This window comes from Rhinichthys klamathensis, unplaced genomic scaffold (genome assembly GCF_029890125.1).
Source record: "Rhinichthys klamathensis goyatoka isolate OS25496 unplaced genomic scaffold, OSU_Roscu_1.1 h1tg000520l_1, whole genome shotgun sequence".
Taxonomy (NCBI): domain Eukaryota; kingdom Metazoa; phylum Chordata; class Actinopteri; order Cypriniformes; family Leuciscidae; genus Rhinichthys; species Rhinichthys klamathensis.
In genome coordinates this window covers 1-14,323 of record NW_026606999.1, presented here as the reverse complement: position 1 = coordinate 14,323, position 14,323 = coordinate 1, and the positions used below count along the sequence as shown (strand labels likewise).

General features: G+C 37.2%; 4 protein-coding genes and 1 non-coding gene across 6 annotated transcripts; 2 read left to right on the top strand and 3 right to left on the bottom strand.

Annotated features, from left to right (window-relative positions):
- Nucleotides 1–506: 506 nt before the first annotated feature.
- Nucleotides 507–2,373, top strand: sowahd (sosondowah ankyrin repeat domain family d). 2 transcript variants are annotated; one of them, XM_056238343.1, is made up of 2 exons: nucleotides 507–596; nucleotides 1,012–2,373. In XM_056238343.1, the coding sequence occupies exon 2, from the start codon at nucleotides 1,066–1,068 to the stop codon at nucleotides 2,206–2,208; it is 1,143 nt and encodes a 380-aa protein (XP_056094318.1). In that variant the 5' UTR covers nucleotides 507–596; nucleotides 1,012–1,065; the 3' UTR covers nucleotides 2,209–2,373. The 2 variants fall into 2 exon arrangements, with proteins under 2 accessions (XP_056094318.1, XP_056094319.1); XM_056238344.1 differs by having other exon boundaries at nucleotides 527–561.
- Nucleotides 2,374–2,553: 180 nt separating this feature from the next.
- On the bottom strand, nucleotides 2,554–3,827 carry rpl39 (ribosomal protein L39). The gene is made up of 3 exons (XM_056238345.1): nucleotides 3,704–3,827; nucleotides 3,381–3,484; nucleotides 2,554–2,763 (listed from the first exon to the last, which is right to left on the bottom strand). Exons 1-3 carry the CDS (start codon nucleotides 3,704–3,706, stop codon nucleotides 2,715–2,717), a joined length of 156 nt encoding a protein of 51 aa, XP_056094320.1. The 5' UTR covers nucleotides 3,707–3,827; the 3' UTR covers nucleotides 2,554–2,714.
- On the bottom strand, nucleotides 3,186–3,260 carry LOC130072997 (small nucleolar RNA SNORA69). The gene has a single exon (XR_008804199.1). It is a non-coding gene; the product is annotated as a small nucleolar RNA SNORA69 (small nucleolar RNA).
- A 660-nt stretch (nucleotides 3,828–4,487) lies between the features above and the next one.
- Nucleotides 4,488–10,439, bottom strand: upf3b (UPF3B regulator of nonsense mediated mRNA decay). The gene is made up of 10 exons (XM_056238342.1): nucleotides 10,233–10,439; nucleotides 9,676–9,782; nucleotides 9,477–9,583; nucleotides 9,164–9,262; nucleotides 8,357–8,467; nucleotides 7,870–7,913; nucleotides 7,541–7,732; nucleotides 5,955–6,115; nucleotides 5,514–5,835; nucleotides 4,488–5,435 (listed from the first exon to the last, which is right to left on the bottom strand). Exons 1-10 carry the CDS (start codon nucleotides 10,344–10,346, stop codon nucleotides 5,310–5,312), a joined length of 1,383 nt encoding a protein of 460 aa, XP_056094317.1. The 5' UTR covers nucleotides 10,347–10,439; the 3' UTR covers nucleotides 4,488–5,309.
- A 996-nt stretch (nucleotides 10,440–11,435) lies between these two features.
- On the top strand, nucleotides 11,436–12,145 carry ndufa1 (NADH:ubiquinone oxidoreductase subunit A1). Its single transcript, XM_056238341.1, has 3 exons — nucleotides 11,436–11,672; nucleotides 11,834–11,923; nucleotides 12,053–12,145. Exons 1-3 carry the CDS (start codon nucleotides 11,571–11,573, stop codon nucleotides 12,071–12,073), a joined length of 213 nt encoding a protein of 70 aa, XP_056094316.1. The 5' UTR covers nucleotides 11,436–11,570; the 3' UTR covers nucleotides 12,074–12,145.
- Nucleotides 12,146–14,323: the final 2,178 nt, after the last annotated feature.

Below are 14,323 nucleotides of genomic sequence, written 5' to 3'. Positions count from 1 at the left end.
AGTAATTCATTGTCCAATTTTCAGAAGCACATTTAAACGGCCTATTTTACTTTCATGCAGTAGGCTATAATATTTACATGACGTGTATATTATTCTAAATGTTACATATTAATATTTAGGAATATTATGAATGGTAATTTTGTTGCTTGAATGTGATTTATTTGAAAACTGACGTAACATTTTATAAAGAAGTAGGCTAGTATAAAATCGATTTTATATTATTTTTTTATTTTATTAGGCCTAAATCGTTGAATTAGGCAGACTTTCTTCTCGGTTTGTTCAGCCAGCTGAATAGTCACAAGTGTCATGGGTTTGAAGTGTTGATTTAGTCAGTAGCTCTTTGAACTTTAGACTTTAGGGGAGGGTTTGAACGTCGGAAATGGACTGTCAGGAAAAACACACTTGAAAAGTTTCGGTTTAGCTCACAGAACTCATTTTCTGATTCTCAGAAAGAAAAATAAATAGTCGTTTAACTGCTGGTTTGTGAAGCCCAGCTACCTATTTGGTTGAACTGTGTGCTTTATTCAGAGGGACGAGAGAAGAAAGAGCTGTGGACAACAGGTGAGACGGCATCTGATGAATCACCTCAGATACAGGTTAGATTCACTGACACAATAGGCTACTTACAATTCTCGTAAAACATTTCGAGAAGGAGAAAAGATAATGTTCGGTGTAATTTTATTTTTCAGACTTTAATCAGACGTAGCCTAAATCGACACACTGAAGCTAAACTACGAGCTTAGATTAAAATATTAAATAATGTGATATAATAGCGTAATGTAAAATAGTAGCTACATTACTGTGAATGTTTTGTTTTAAAAACAAATGTAAAAAGAGGAACACAAATGAGGAAGTGCTCGTTTTCCCCCTAAATGTTGCTTAAATAGCGATCCTTTAAAAGTTTTTTTTTTTTATATATATATATATTTTGATTATTATTATTTATAATAATAATATATTTAACTATCTTATTCCATTTAAGCATGTTATGTTCCTTTTCCCCCCACCCAGATTTGAACATATAGCCTAGAAAAGTGAATATAAGGAAGATGTTTTTCTCTGGTTATGTACGCCTCTTCAGTTTGGATCTTATCTAAAGTTTCCCGGGGATCCGCCAGTATGTATGAGGGGAGCAGCAGTGGACCCATCAGGACTGAGGAACAATTTAATGCCCCTGTGGGAGAAGGAGCACTGCTCTCAGAAGAACCGAAAGATTCAGACTGTAAAGCCTCGGGCAGTAATGGAAGTAATTCAGATTCCCCTAAAAACAGGATAACAAGCCAGTTCCGCTCAAATCTTGAAGAGCGATTCTCAAGACATGGGGCTCGACCCGTGTCTCCTGCGTTCAGCAGCGCCTCCTCGCGCAGATCCAGACTTCAGAAACAGCTGGAGGTCTGCAGTGAACCGGGCAGCAGCAGCAGCAACAGCAGCGCCGCCCGCAGACTATCCGTCGATGCTTCGGAGAAGGGCTCCCTCACGCCCGCTATGCGTAAGAAGTATTTAAAAGAGCTGTTTCTGAATGACAGATCTGGATTGTCAAGCATTTTGTCATCCAAACACAAATCGTCAAAAGAAGAGGAGGAGGCGGCACCGAATGGAGACATTGTGAACTGCGGCGCGCTATGGGCTTTGGATCCCATGGAGCACGCGTGGATGCTCTCTGTTGTGGATGGGAATTATGAGACCATAGTGGAATTTCTCTCTGAAGATCAGAGTTTATTGAGCAGAAAAGACTTTATTAGTGGTTTTACGGCTCTCCACTGGTTGGCCAAAAATGGAAAGGACGAGACACTGATTAAGCTTCTCAGGCATGCTGAAAAAGAAGGGCTGTCAGTGAATGTGAATTTGAGAGGCAGCGGAGGTCTGACGCCTCTCCACTTGGCTGCCATGCATGACCAGTACATGGTTATGAAGATTTTGGTTGGTGCATTCAGTGCTAATGTAGACATCATGGACTACAATGGGAAGAGAGCATGGCAGTATCTTAAAGACAACGCACCAAACGAAATTAAGGAGCTTCTGGGAGCCTGTGATGATGAATACTTCTGGTATTTGAATGTGAACAACAGTGCAAGTCAAGCACAAGCAGTTGAAGAACATGCTCAAGAAAATAGAGTCGAGGGGGACGGCTCAGGAGGAATTGCACGCCAGCGGTTCACATCATTTAAGAGGCTGTTGTACAACATTGGCCTGCTTGAAAAGATCTGAGACTGTAAAGCCAAAAGCATGTTTGTGAGGTCATTACTGTTAAACACCAATTTGAAATGTTTTTATTAGTAACAAGATTTGTATGGTAATATGACAACTACTTGACCTGAAGTGTTGTGTATCATGATTCATTTTAATCTTTTTAATAAACCAAATTGCAAGGAACTTGGAGACATTTATTTTTATAAATAATCTTTATCCTTGGTAAGACAATGAAAGGTGTTAATTAGTATAAAACTTGATTTTTGGGCAAGACATTGACATTTTGCAGAATCAACAATTGGAAAACTGACTCTGGCATTTTGTATTTAAAAAAAAAAAAAAAAAACAGAAGGATCCACATAATTCTGGTTCGATGACAAATCTTTTATTTAGGAAGGACATAACCAGAATATCTGTACAAAAGAGACTGTTGTCCCAGATAGCATGGCTTCTCTCCAGCTCTGGATGAGTTGGTGGTCCTGGCAAGGAGCAGATGGAGGGGGATGCTGAAGTAAACCTTGTGTTTACAAGCCCAGCTTGGTCCTTCTCCAGTGTCTCCTCTTGGAGTTGTATCTGCAAAAAGATTTGCAAAATGTAAAGCATCACACAGGATCGCAGCCATTAAAATGAATTGCACTAGAATCCCAAGGATTCTCTTGTAAACTGCACTGCTCTAAAACTAAAAACAGTGTGGCTCATAAAACCATGAATAAGGCAGTTTAAAGTATAAAGAGTAGCAAACTTAACGAACCAAGCAAATGTAAGTTTAAATGGTCACAAAATTAAGTCACTACCTGAATCACTTAAAAGCATTGTTAACATTATAGCAGCAACAAAAGTACTGAAAACAAGCAAGCCAAAGTTGCTTGATATGCATATACATTTCTAACGAGGGCATTCATCTAACTTAATTTTTTTTAAATCCTATGAAATGTGTCTCCACAACAGAGCATTCACGCGTCATATGGGAGATGACAGTAAGTTACTCATGACTCTACTGTAGATGATGCTCTCAGCAGGATAATGGCAGTACTCCCACAAAATTGAGCACTGTAATTGCGTCCTGCTTTCGTTTGGCTAAAATAAACTACAGGACAAGAAAACTAGGGCTACTAGCACTTTAAGGGTGTAGTTGCGGGTGTAGTTCAGCAGCGGCAAATAAATCCTACTGCACAACCATGTCAACATACCGGATCTTGTTGCCAGTTTTCATCCTAATCCACTGTGGAATCGGCCTGTTCTGCTTCTGCTTCTTGGCGAGGAAGCGTTTGATTCTGAAGGTCTTGTGTGACGCCTGAAATACAAATGTGAAGCACACATGGTTAGGCAATCTGCGATGGCTTAAGTTAGTCACCCGACGACACATCGTCGGTGAGATATCTCATTATTTATCGAACAGTAATCTGTTTAATATTAAACACGACCAACTAAGAACTTCAACTTGCACCGAAAAAAGAAGAGATGTGCAGGAAAACAATTACTTGTTGGACGATGTTTTATGATTCTCACTTACCATTTCGGAGATGGCTATCCGTTCACCACTATGGCGGTAGTCGAAGAGAAGGAACCATGGGAAACGCAAGCACTGTATATCCGAGTCATGAACAGAGCTACTCCTTCACACCACAGCGCCGACCAGTGGCTCCACGGAGCACGAGCTACTACGTAATGCTGACATTTCCCAATATTAACTCGGTTTCACCTTTTGAAAAATAGCAGCTGTATGCTATTCTCCATCCAGCCAATGCATGTCTCTTTAAAACCGTAAAACCTCTGGGTCGTTCCACGAAAAATATGCATTTTATGCCACTTCCTAATGAATACGTGCAAACAAACAATGATATAAACAATGGAAAAAATGACACCAACGTATATGTTATGAACAGCAATTTTCTTTTATACTTCAATAAAAATATAAAGATTCCTATGAGTCTCTACAAAAAAATATTTTCTCCTTTTTATCACTTTGTTGTTAAGCTTGTCAACCTTGATACAGTGATTTTGTGCAGTAAACAACAAATAATTGAAACTTAATCATTTATAATCAGAAATTATTTGTCATAAAATGACATCAAGCACAAGGCATTTCAACTTTAAATGATTAGCTGTATTAGAACCTAAATATTAAATTAAAGTTTAAGTTTAAGATGATGTAATTGCAAATAACATTCAAAGACATCTTGAAATGTACTTTAAAATTAAACTTTTCGGAATAAAAAAGGCACCTATTTCATGGAATAAAAAAATTGTAATAATTGTAACAAATGTAATATACAAATAAAACGAAACACTTGAAGTAACACATTGGTTGTTAATTTATTGTCTTTTTGGATTTATCTTCACATTTTGACAAAGCTGCAACTATAAAAGAAAAACAAGCTGTTTTGAATTAAGGATTGGTTACAATGAAACATACAATTGGATGACAGCACATGTGGCCATTTCCTAACCAGAGGATGCAGAGTGGTAGTATATACTTCAATTCCCAAACTATAAAAGGCCACAATCTGTTTTTGCATATAATTTAATCGACTTGCACAAAAGAACTAACAGTGATCAAGGCATCAGCATCACAAAGCATGGCTTTTTCCACCTGACAAATCCCAAATCAGAACAGAAATGGCTGCAGGCTACATCCATGCTCATAGAACACAAATTCATTACTGATTGTCTGAAGTGAAATGCACTGTATGATACCAGATAGAAGGGTTCAGGTAAGGTGTGAAAGATCTTTCTAAAGCGGAACAGTGAGAAATCTTGAGCAAGCCAGATCAGACTTTTATTAACTATGAAACAGAAAAGCAGGTGAAGTAAAACAAGTTTGGCTGTGTACCAAAAGTAAGGCCACTTCAAGTTATCATGGTCCAATCACTTCTCTCGTGGTTATGCCCCGTTTCTCAAATCTAACCGTCGGTTAGGACTTGCCTTGCTCATGAACTCATTCAGGCACTGGAGGGCAACAGGTATGTTCTCCCGTGTCAGTGACAAGAGAGTTTTATTTTATTTTATGTGTGGGGATTTCTTTTGCTGGCAGCACCATGTTTTTGAGGTGTTTGTCCTGACTAGAACAGAGACCCTCCTCTCTCGAGACATCATTTCATGCTAGCATAGCTGCTTCCTCACTCAGCCACTTTCTCTTGGCTATTCTTGGACTCCAGCTCAGCCTGTCCATCTCCATCTCGACCTCCTCCTCCCCGGGTACGGGTCCTCGCCCCAGGCTGGTACAGCTGAATCGCAGGCCGATCCTAAATCAGAAATGTAAAATTAACTATTAGCCATATGTAAATTAAATCAGTGATAAAGTATCAAAAAAGAGCAAGTACCTTATTTCTCAGACGATCCTTTTTGGCACTGTCTTCCTTTTTGTTGTCCCTTGATGGCTTTTCAGGATGAGCATTAACTGAGGACTCTCCAGTGTTTTCATGCTTTCTTTTCTCCCAAACACGCTCCTTGTCCTTCTTTCCTTCCTCCTCTCTCTTTTTGTAGGTGTTTTCTCCGTCCTGACGTTCCCTTCTCCTCCTTCGTTCCTCATCCTGCCTTCTGATACGTTCTTTTTCTTTTTGTCTTCGCTCTCTGTCTCTGTCCCGGTCTCTCTCTCTGTCTCCATCACGATCTCTGTAATCTTTATGCCCACTATCCTCTGATCTGCATATTGACATGGTGATATAAAAATAAGAGAAGAAGACTTGGAAAGTCAAAGATGGGTTGAGTAAGGCTGGGAATGGTTTTCATCTAGTGCAAGTGTCGAGTGAAACCAAACTTACTTGCCCCCCTTCTCCTCTCTGTATTCACCATTCTGTCGCTTCTTCATCTCTCCTCCTCCAGGAGGTCGATCTTCCTTCTGTTTCTCTCGGTCTTGTTTCTTAGGCTTGTCTTTTAGCTTCTCAGTATCACCATTGTCTGCTTTCTCTGGTTTTCTTAAGAGCTAAAAGACAACAAAAAAACAGGACCTTACATTACTGTTCAAATGTTCAGGTCAGCAAGAGTTTTTTTTTAAAGGAAATTAATACTTTTTTCAGCAAGGATGCATTCAACTAATCAAGTGTCAATGAAGACATCTATAATCTTACAAAATATTTCTATTTGAAATAAATGCTGTTTTAATTTATAATTTTCCACAAAAATATTAAGCAGCACACATTTTTTCAACATTGATAATAAGAAAAGTTTCTTGAGCAGTGAATCAGGAAATTAGAATGATTTCTGAAGGATCATGTGACACTGAAGACTGGAGTAATGACGCTGAATAATCAATATTCAATTCAGATTTTGTGCATAAAGTGTGTTCTTTTAGTAATAAAACAATAGAAATGAATCAATGTAGTCACTAGGCACGTTTCCATTACAGATTTGCGCAAAACTTTTTCTAATAATGAAGCGATTGCGCGATTTTTTCTAAATGTCGATAAAAAACTATTGCAAAACGACGGCGTTTCCATTAACCGATGTTATGCGACTAAAAAGTCATTTTTTCCTCTCGCGATAAGTCATTCCAAAAATCATGGCAACGGACGTTGGTAGGTTTATAGCCTATTTCACAGCCACCGCACTAGACATTATTATTATTAATAAAAGGAGACGTGGTGTGTTATCCAAGCATTAATGGCAGGGAAATAGGCTATATTTTGTTTCAGTTCTCGCGCTCCAGTTCACGGAGATCATGAAACCGCGCCTGATTTTTTATTTTTATTTTAACAAAGCACAACGTTTTCTTGTTATTGTGAGTTAAGTTTACACAAATAAAAGTAGTTGCGAATAATGTATTCTGTAATGTAGTCATATTTCTGTATGACCAGAAATGATAGAGTAGGCTATTTTAAGTTGTTTCCACTGTTGATAGGAAAATGCAAGTGTTTGCGCCCGCGCCCCCCTGCCATGCGCGCTCCACACTCCGCACAAACACTTGGATATGCGTCAAAATCTTGTGTTTATTTGTGATAATCTTAGCACAATTATTGTATTATTATTGTCTAACCTGTATTATGAATGACATTTGACGAATTGCTTTGTTCCTTTTTTGGATAAAAGCGTCTTCTAAATATGTAGCCTAATAAATGTTATAATAATGATGATAATTATTATTATTATTTGCGGACACGGACCCCAAATACACCGCGTCTTCCAAGTCAGGTGACTGTAAATGCGCAAATACTGTTTCCATTGCAGTTTTGAGAAATATTCCTTTTTCGAATTGCCTGAAAAACCACCTCATGCGAGCGTAAAAACTTTTTGCCGATAAACGAGAGTTTTTGCGAAATTGACGTGTTTCCATTGTGCGTATTTTCAATTCGCAATTTCAATTTGCGCAATTTGAAGGGTAATGGAAACGCGGCTACTAATATTTACATACCTTGATTTTTGGCTGTTCATCTTTAGGTTGGTCTTTATCCTTATCAGATGCCTTTTCTCCCTTTTTAAATTTCTCAGCCTCTTTTCTTTTTCTTCTGTCCTCCTCTCTCCACTTACGCCGTTCTTCATCTCGCAAGCGTTTGCGTTCTAACTCTCTCCGTCTCCTCTCTTCTTTCTTCTCTTCTCTAATCCTCTGGGAAAGACAGGATGAGACTGCATAAACACACTACACATACAGTATGGCATATTATATGTTTGGAAACCAAATTAACTGGTAAAAGGCTAATGAAGTATACAATTACATCAGTAAATATTACACCCTCACTTTACCTGTTTATTCTTAAGGAAGTCCAAGAGAGGTGTCGTTTTTTTAGCTGGGGAAAGAATATTTTAAAAGATTATTTCAATCGAACAATGAAAACTATATCAAGGTGTTTTGGTTTAAGAATGGAAGCTTGTTTCAATACAAAAGGTTTACGACTTTTTATCTCACAATTCTTACTTTTTTCCCCCCAATTGTGAGTGTACATCTTGTAATTCTTTTTATCAATGCGAGTTACATAAAATTGCGAGTTAAGGCCAATTCACACCGCACAAACAAACACGTTTGCATTGTTGGGGTTTGTTTTCACCCGAATGAACATGTTCAATCAGTGTTTGTTGGTGTCTGTTGGGGCAGTGTGAACATGACAGCTATTTTTCTCAGATGTAAACTTGCAATTGTGAGGAAAAAAGTCAGAATTCTGAGATCACCAAGAATTTTGCAATCAGCCACTGCCTATTTTACAAGTTTCCATACTTTTGTGCTGAAACTCACCACTGAGTTCTTTTGTCCTGGCCTCTATTTCCTCAAGTAAGGTCTCAGGATTGGAAGGAAATTTCTCCTCATCACCATTGTAGAACTCCAAAAACTTTTTGTAATCAGCATCTAATAAGAAACGGGTATGAGTCAGCATGAATCTGGAATTCCGGTCATCTTTTCTCCCCTATTGTGATGTATATCCAAATGAAGCGGCTTCTCAAATGAGAATTTTTTTTAACCCTTGGTTTCACAGAAAAGGCTTAAATCTAGTCCCAGACTAAAATGCATGTTTGAGCTGTTTTAACTGAAAGCAACTTGCACTGACATATCTTAAAATATGTCAATGCAATTGTTTTGTCTCAAGATGCACACCAGTAATGCTTTTTTTTCTAAGGCACATTTATAAAAGCCACTTAAATGTCCTAATTGAACTAAAGAATAATCCTGGCTTAATCTCTAAACTCTGTCTGTGAAACCAGACGGTAGTGCGGAAATTGATTATGTCCATCGGGATATTGATTGTATCATTGTTGTTTGTGAATTGCTGCGATCTTGTGATTGACAGGTTGCTGGAGGGGAGGGATTAATGTCCAGCCCTTGCACCTGTGCCCACGTCATCAGAGAAGAAAAGAGGTGTCATTGTGAGGGGAGGGGACTTTAATAAATTTGAACGAATATTACGAGGGCACATCGATAAAAAAAAAAAAAAATATGTAGATGGACAGATCATTTATAAAGTAATAAACACAGCAATATACTATAAAAAATAAGTACTAACACGTGAACATCTTCCCCATGTTAACTATTGTTTGCAATGATTACCATCTTCAATCGTTCCACTTTTGGCATCTTTCTTCTTGCTTCTTTTCTTAGCAACTTTCTGGAATGGTGCAAACTCAACAATGGCAGGATATTCTTGTCCTATAACATGCAAAAAAATATATATATTTTACTGTAGGAGAAGTTCACCAGCATAGAGAACATCTCAGTCTGACGCATAAAAATCTATAATAATAATAATGAATTAAGAAATCTTTACATTTAAGGTAAAACGTCGCAAAAGTTTGATTCCTAAACTGATTGATTAGAGAGTAAATAGTGAATGCTGGAAATAATAATGACATAAAAGCCAAACCTCGATTATCAATGAAGACGTAGCCATCAAAACGGTCTCTGAAGAGAAGTACGTCATCTTGATTTTTGAAATTCAGATATGCTCTTGCAAACAGATGAGGGAAAAGACTGCAGATAAACAAACACCTTGATCAGCCATACAATACCTTTTATTTGTGTCACTTTTCTGCTTTCTTTTATGAAATACAGCACATACAAACCTAGTATCACTTGAGAAAAACTCCAGGTAATCTAGCTCTGGAAGAGGCTGCAGTTGTTCCTCTAAGTCTTCTTTAGTTAGACTTGGAGGCAGACGTCGGATTACAATCTAAATTAATGGTAAAAAAAAAATATATATATATATATATTGAAATTACTTGCATATGTACAATTCATATATTTTTATACACGGCAGAACCCATGCGACACATAAGTATACGTGGAAGAATTAGAATTGTTAACATAACATGTTGGAATAATGGAATAAAATCATGTCTATCTTACTTTACATGCCACTATGTATATGATTCTTCTCTATTATTGTGCTAACAAGGTGCCAAATCCCCGCTGTGTTAGGACACTTTGACAGGAGGATTTGCTAACTAGACTGCATTTTCATCTGCAACGTTTAAATCAAACAGCGAATAATATGTAAACATCTAACTAGACATACAGCCACACACAATAATTTATAGTATTTCAAATGAAAGCGCCTAGCTGCTTTGTTCGTAGGCTATTTGTAGCAGGAATGTAGCCAGCTAGCCTGCTAACTAACTACCTTTGTCATAGCTTCCTTCTTCTCTTTATTTGGCTTCTCTGGTTTGTCGTTTTCATCACATTTTATTTCCACTTTCCTTTCTCTGGGACGCGTGTTTTCCTTGTCCTCCTTCATGATCCTTTGCCAACTTTTGCAACGATGTCTGACTTGGTTTGTTTCTTGTTGTCGTGTCTGCTATCTCTCCAGTGCCCAACTTTCCGCAGTTGTTTCTCTGTAACACCAGCAGGCGTCTCTGATTGGCTACGGCTCATGACGCAAAGAGTCGCTTCAATTTCTATCCCAGCATTCTCGAATAAATTTTTTTTTTTTAATTATAAGCATAAGAGTATATTTCTGAAAACTTTGTTTGACAAGGTGATCCTTTTGGTAGTTGTTGAATTCTCAGTGGTATTTAATGACTATGACTTACATTTTAATTTCCCTGTATCCCCCAAAGAATTTGCCTCTAATTGGTGCAATCTCTTCTGGTGTCTTTTCCTTATGTAGAGGTATTTCATACTCTAGGCCTACACATGTTTCTTTATTACATCCAGCGGACACTTTCTGAGGTAAAATTTGTTTTCTTTGACAAGCAAAAACAATAATAAGGCTATTCTCTATTTCACCTAATACATTTCTCATTACAAATAAGATCAATAAAATTGTACCTTGCTAAGCACAAATTTTACCCTGCTAAGCATTTGCTATCCCAGTTAAATCAAGACATGTAAACTGTTCATCTTTGCTTATTGGAACCGACTGTACCTCATATCCTCTGGCATGGCCAATATGCAAAGAGGTTATGGAACAAATGACAAATTGTTGTGCAAGTCCCCCCCCCCCCCCCCCCCCCCCCCCCCCCCCTAAACAAGTAAAGTTTCTTATTCACCGGTGTAAATTCAGCAATCAAAAACCTATTTTTTTTCTGTGGTGCTGAAATAATTAGAAAACGATACAAAAAAGCAAGACCTTTTATTTGTTTGTTTATTTGTATTATATTGGGGAATAATGAGCTAGCTACGCATGTCCTAACCATAGAGGCCCTAAGCCCTAACCCATTGTTGCCCTTCTTATACTGTCTATGATTGTTGCTGACCAGCCATTAATCTGTAGTAGTAGTTCTTAAAGCAAGAGCCACCACGCGGCGCTGCAGTATTACAGGCGAGGTTTTCACACACGGAAGTGTTAAAACACTTCTCGGAAGTTGTCTATGTGACGGTCATATCATAAGGGCAGACATTTTGCCCCATGTAAACGACAATTTTGCAAGATTTTTTTTTGGGAAAACCGTTTATACGAACAAACCGTATCCGCTTTAACAATTTCTTTGTGTTTTTACACTCATATTTCACCACAACCATGTGGTATGAGATATTGCCCGGTTTTGCTATTATGACAGTTTGTCTGATCATTCCTGGTGTTGCAACTGCTCAAATCCAGAAGTTCACAAACGGTGGAAAGGTGAGTGATGATGATGAATAATGTTTTGTCACGCTCTTGAGTATGCTTTAGTGAATCTTTCAATAGTTAGAAACTTTTGTTCTATCCTGACATTTTACGGAAAATTCTGTATGCCCTTGTGATGTCTGCAGCACTTAATCCACTTGTTCTTTAACTTATAGGATAAAAGGATTGCACGGGCTCCCTATCACTGGTATTTGATGGAGAGAGACAAGAGAGTGTCTGGAACTGGTGAACATTACCGACCTAAGGTGATTTTTTATATATATATATATATATATATATATAATTGTATTAGCTAGCTTGTGTAAATATGTATCAGTACTGGCAATATGCTCACCAAAACAGGTGTTCTAATATTTTTCTGTTTGTTTTCACAGGGACTTGAAAACATCAAATGAAGAGTCACCTAGATGAAACTGAAATGTACATTTTGTCCAGCCGTCTATTAAAATTCTGTCTTTAAATTATTACATTGGTTGCTGTTGTCACCTTTTTTTTTCATATTTGAAACAGTTTCATAAGAGTTGTTACATTCTGTTTTGATGCTGGTCCACTTCGGTGTGAATATACATTTGGATATGATTGTTTTGCATGATTTACTGTATCAGATTTATGGAACTGGATCAGATTTGATTCTTAACCCTATTAACTTTGATTTTAGTTATTGAGTCTAATTTTGATGCCAGAATTCAAGTGGCACATTAAAAACATCAAAGTAAATAACTTTTTGTCACTTTAACTGTTACTCCAGTTTAATGATACAGTTAAAATAGTGCATGGTCCAATCTTTGCAGTTTTTAAAGAGCGTCTCTCAACACACATTCTACATAATATATACTCCACGCCACAGTCTACAAAATGTGCAAAGTACTTAAAATAATTATAATTGATCAATTTAAATGCATCTACAGAATGCTTGAAAGTATACGAAGTACATGTAATGTGCATAAACAGGTTGTAATATGTTTATGTAATAAACAGGCTGCATAGAGTCCTTTGACAGCTTCAAATGGAGTATCAGTAGACAATATACAATATGAGATGCAATAAGCAGACAAATTGTACTGAAGTAGAAACACTTATTTTGTAAAGAGAATCATGTACGCCTTTTACATCCATTTAGAAGTCCAGTGGAGACAATTAAGATGACAAGCAAGCACACATTACATATTCTTTTCCAAACCATAATGCTTACAGCACTCTTTGTGGCTCTTACTGTCAGATAATTGTGACTTCCAGGCCTGGAAAAGTCATAAAAATGACTATTGCGAATGTGCATTTCTAGTTAAGCTCAGCTCTACTAAAAAATCTCATTGTGTATATATCGTTATTTGTAAATGCAATCTTAGATCAATTTTTAAAAATCCTTATCCAGTAGCTCACATGAGCTATAGAAAATCAGTGGTCAAATAATAATGGGAACTTTGACTTTTATTACAGGGACATTTACTGTTCTTGAATGTAAAAATCCAGTATTTTACAGTTATATAGCATAAAGAGTTGGACAGTAACAAAGTACATTTACTTGAGTACTGTACTTAAGTACACTTTTTGAGTATCTGTACTTTACATGAGTATTATTTATTCTGGAAACTTTTTAACTTCATTTGAAACTAACTTCATAAACTACATTTGAAAGACAAATATCGTACTTTTTACTCCACTACAATAGGCTTTATGCACAGCTTCACTACTTCCTGAACTTCAACCAGCCCTTTGTTTCCTGTCTGTCATTATTGGACAAACTGATTAATCCAGGTGTGCCTGATTATTGTTACTGAGGCCAGGCACACCTGAATTAATCAGTTTGTCCAATAATGACAGACAGGAAACAAAGGGCTGGCTGAAGTTCAGGAAGTAGTAAAGCTGTGCATAAAGCCAATTCTGTCAAGGTCCTTGAGTAAAAGTAGTAACGTCAGCCTGGGGATGATTTTGGTTCCAGGGGTTGCATTTTGGTTGGAAATGAAAGTTGGATTGGCATCAGAACCCGACTGATGTTGGATTCTTACATCAACCTGATTTTCATTTTCAACGTTGGGTTTGGTCTTCTAAATGCGAATTTTGTCGTTGTTTTGGAGCACACTAGCTTATAGATTGCAGTAAGGCTAACATATTCATACTAAAAGCCAAAAAAAACTTTAAATAGGGCACGCACTATTTGGGAAAAGCCATTTGGGTGTCCGAAACCATTGTGGACGTTACTGAGTGCACTTATTCAACCTCACATTCAATCCCACTACTGGAACTGTGTTCTATTTGATATTGATATGAGGTTAGGTAGGCAGGCATAGATTCAGAGGTATAAGGTATTGTAAGTACATGCAACAATAACAAAACAATGCATTGACATTTACTTTTGATACTTAAGTAGGCCTACTTTTAAAAACAAGTACTTCTGTACTTTTACTTAAGGCAAAATCGGTCTTTACAACTTTTACTTGTAACGGAGTAATATTTGACCAGTATCTGTACTTTTACTCAAGTAAGGAAGTTGTGTACTTAATCCACCTATGATAGTATATACTTCCTATGTTGCCATGTAATATGTTTATATGGGTGGTTAATAATACTCTAAATGCACTACATATACTCAACTTAAATGAAATAATTCTTAAGAAAATGAATATTGTTGAAAGTTCCTGCAATTA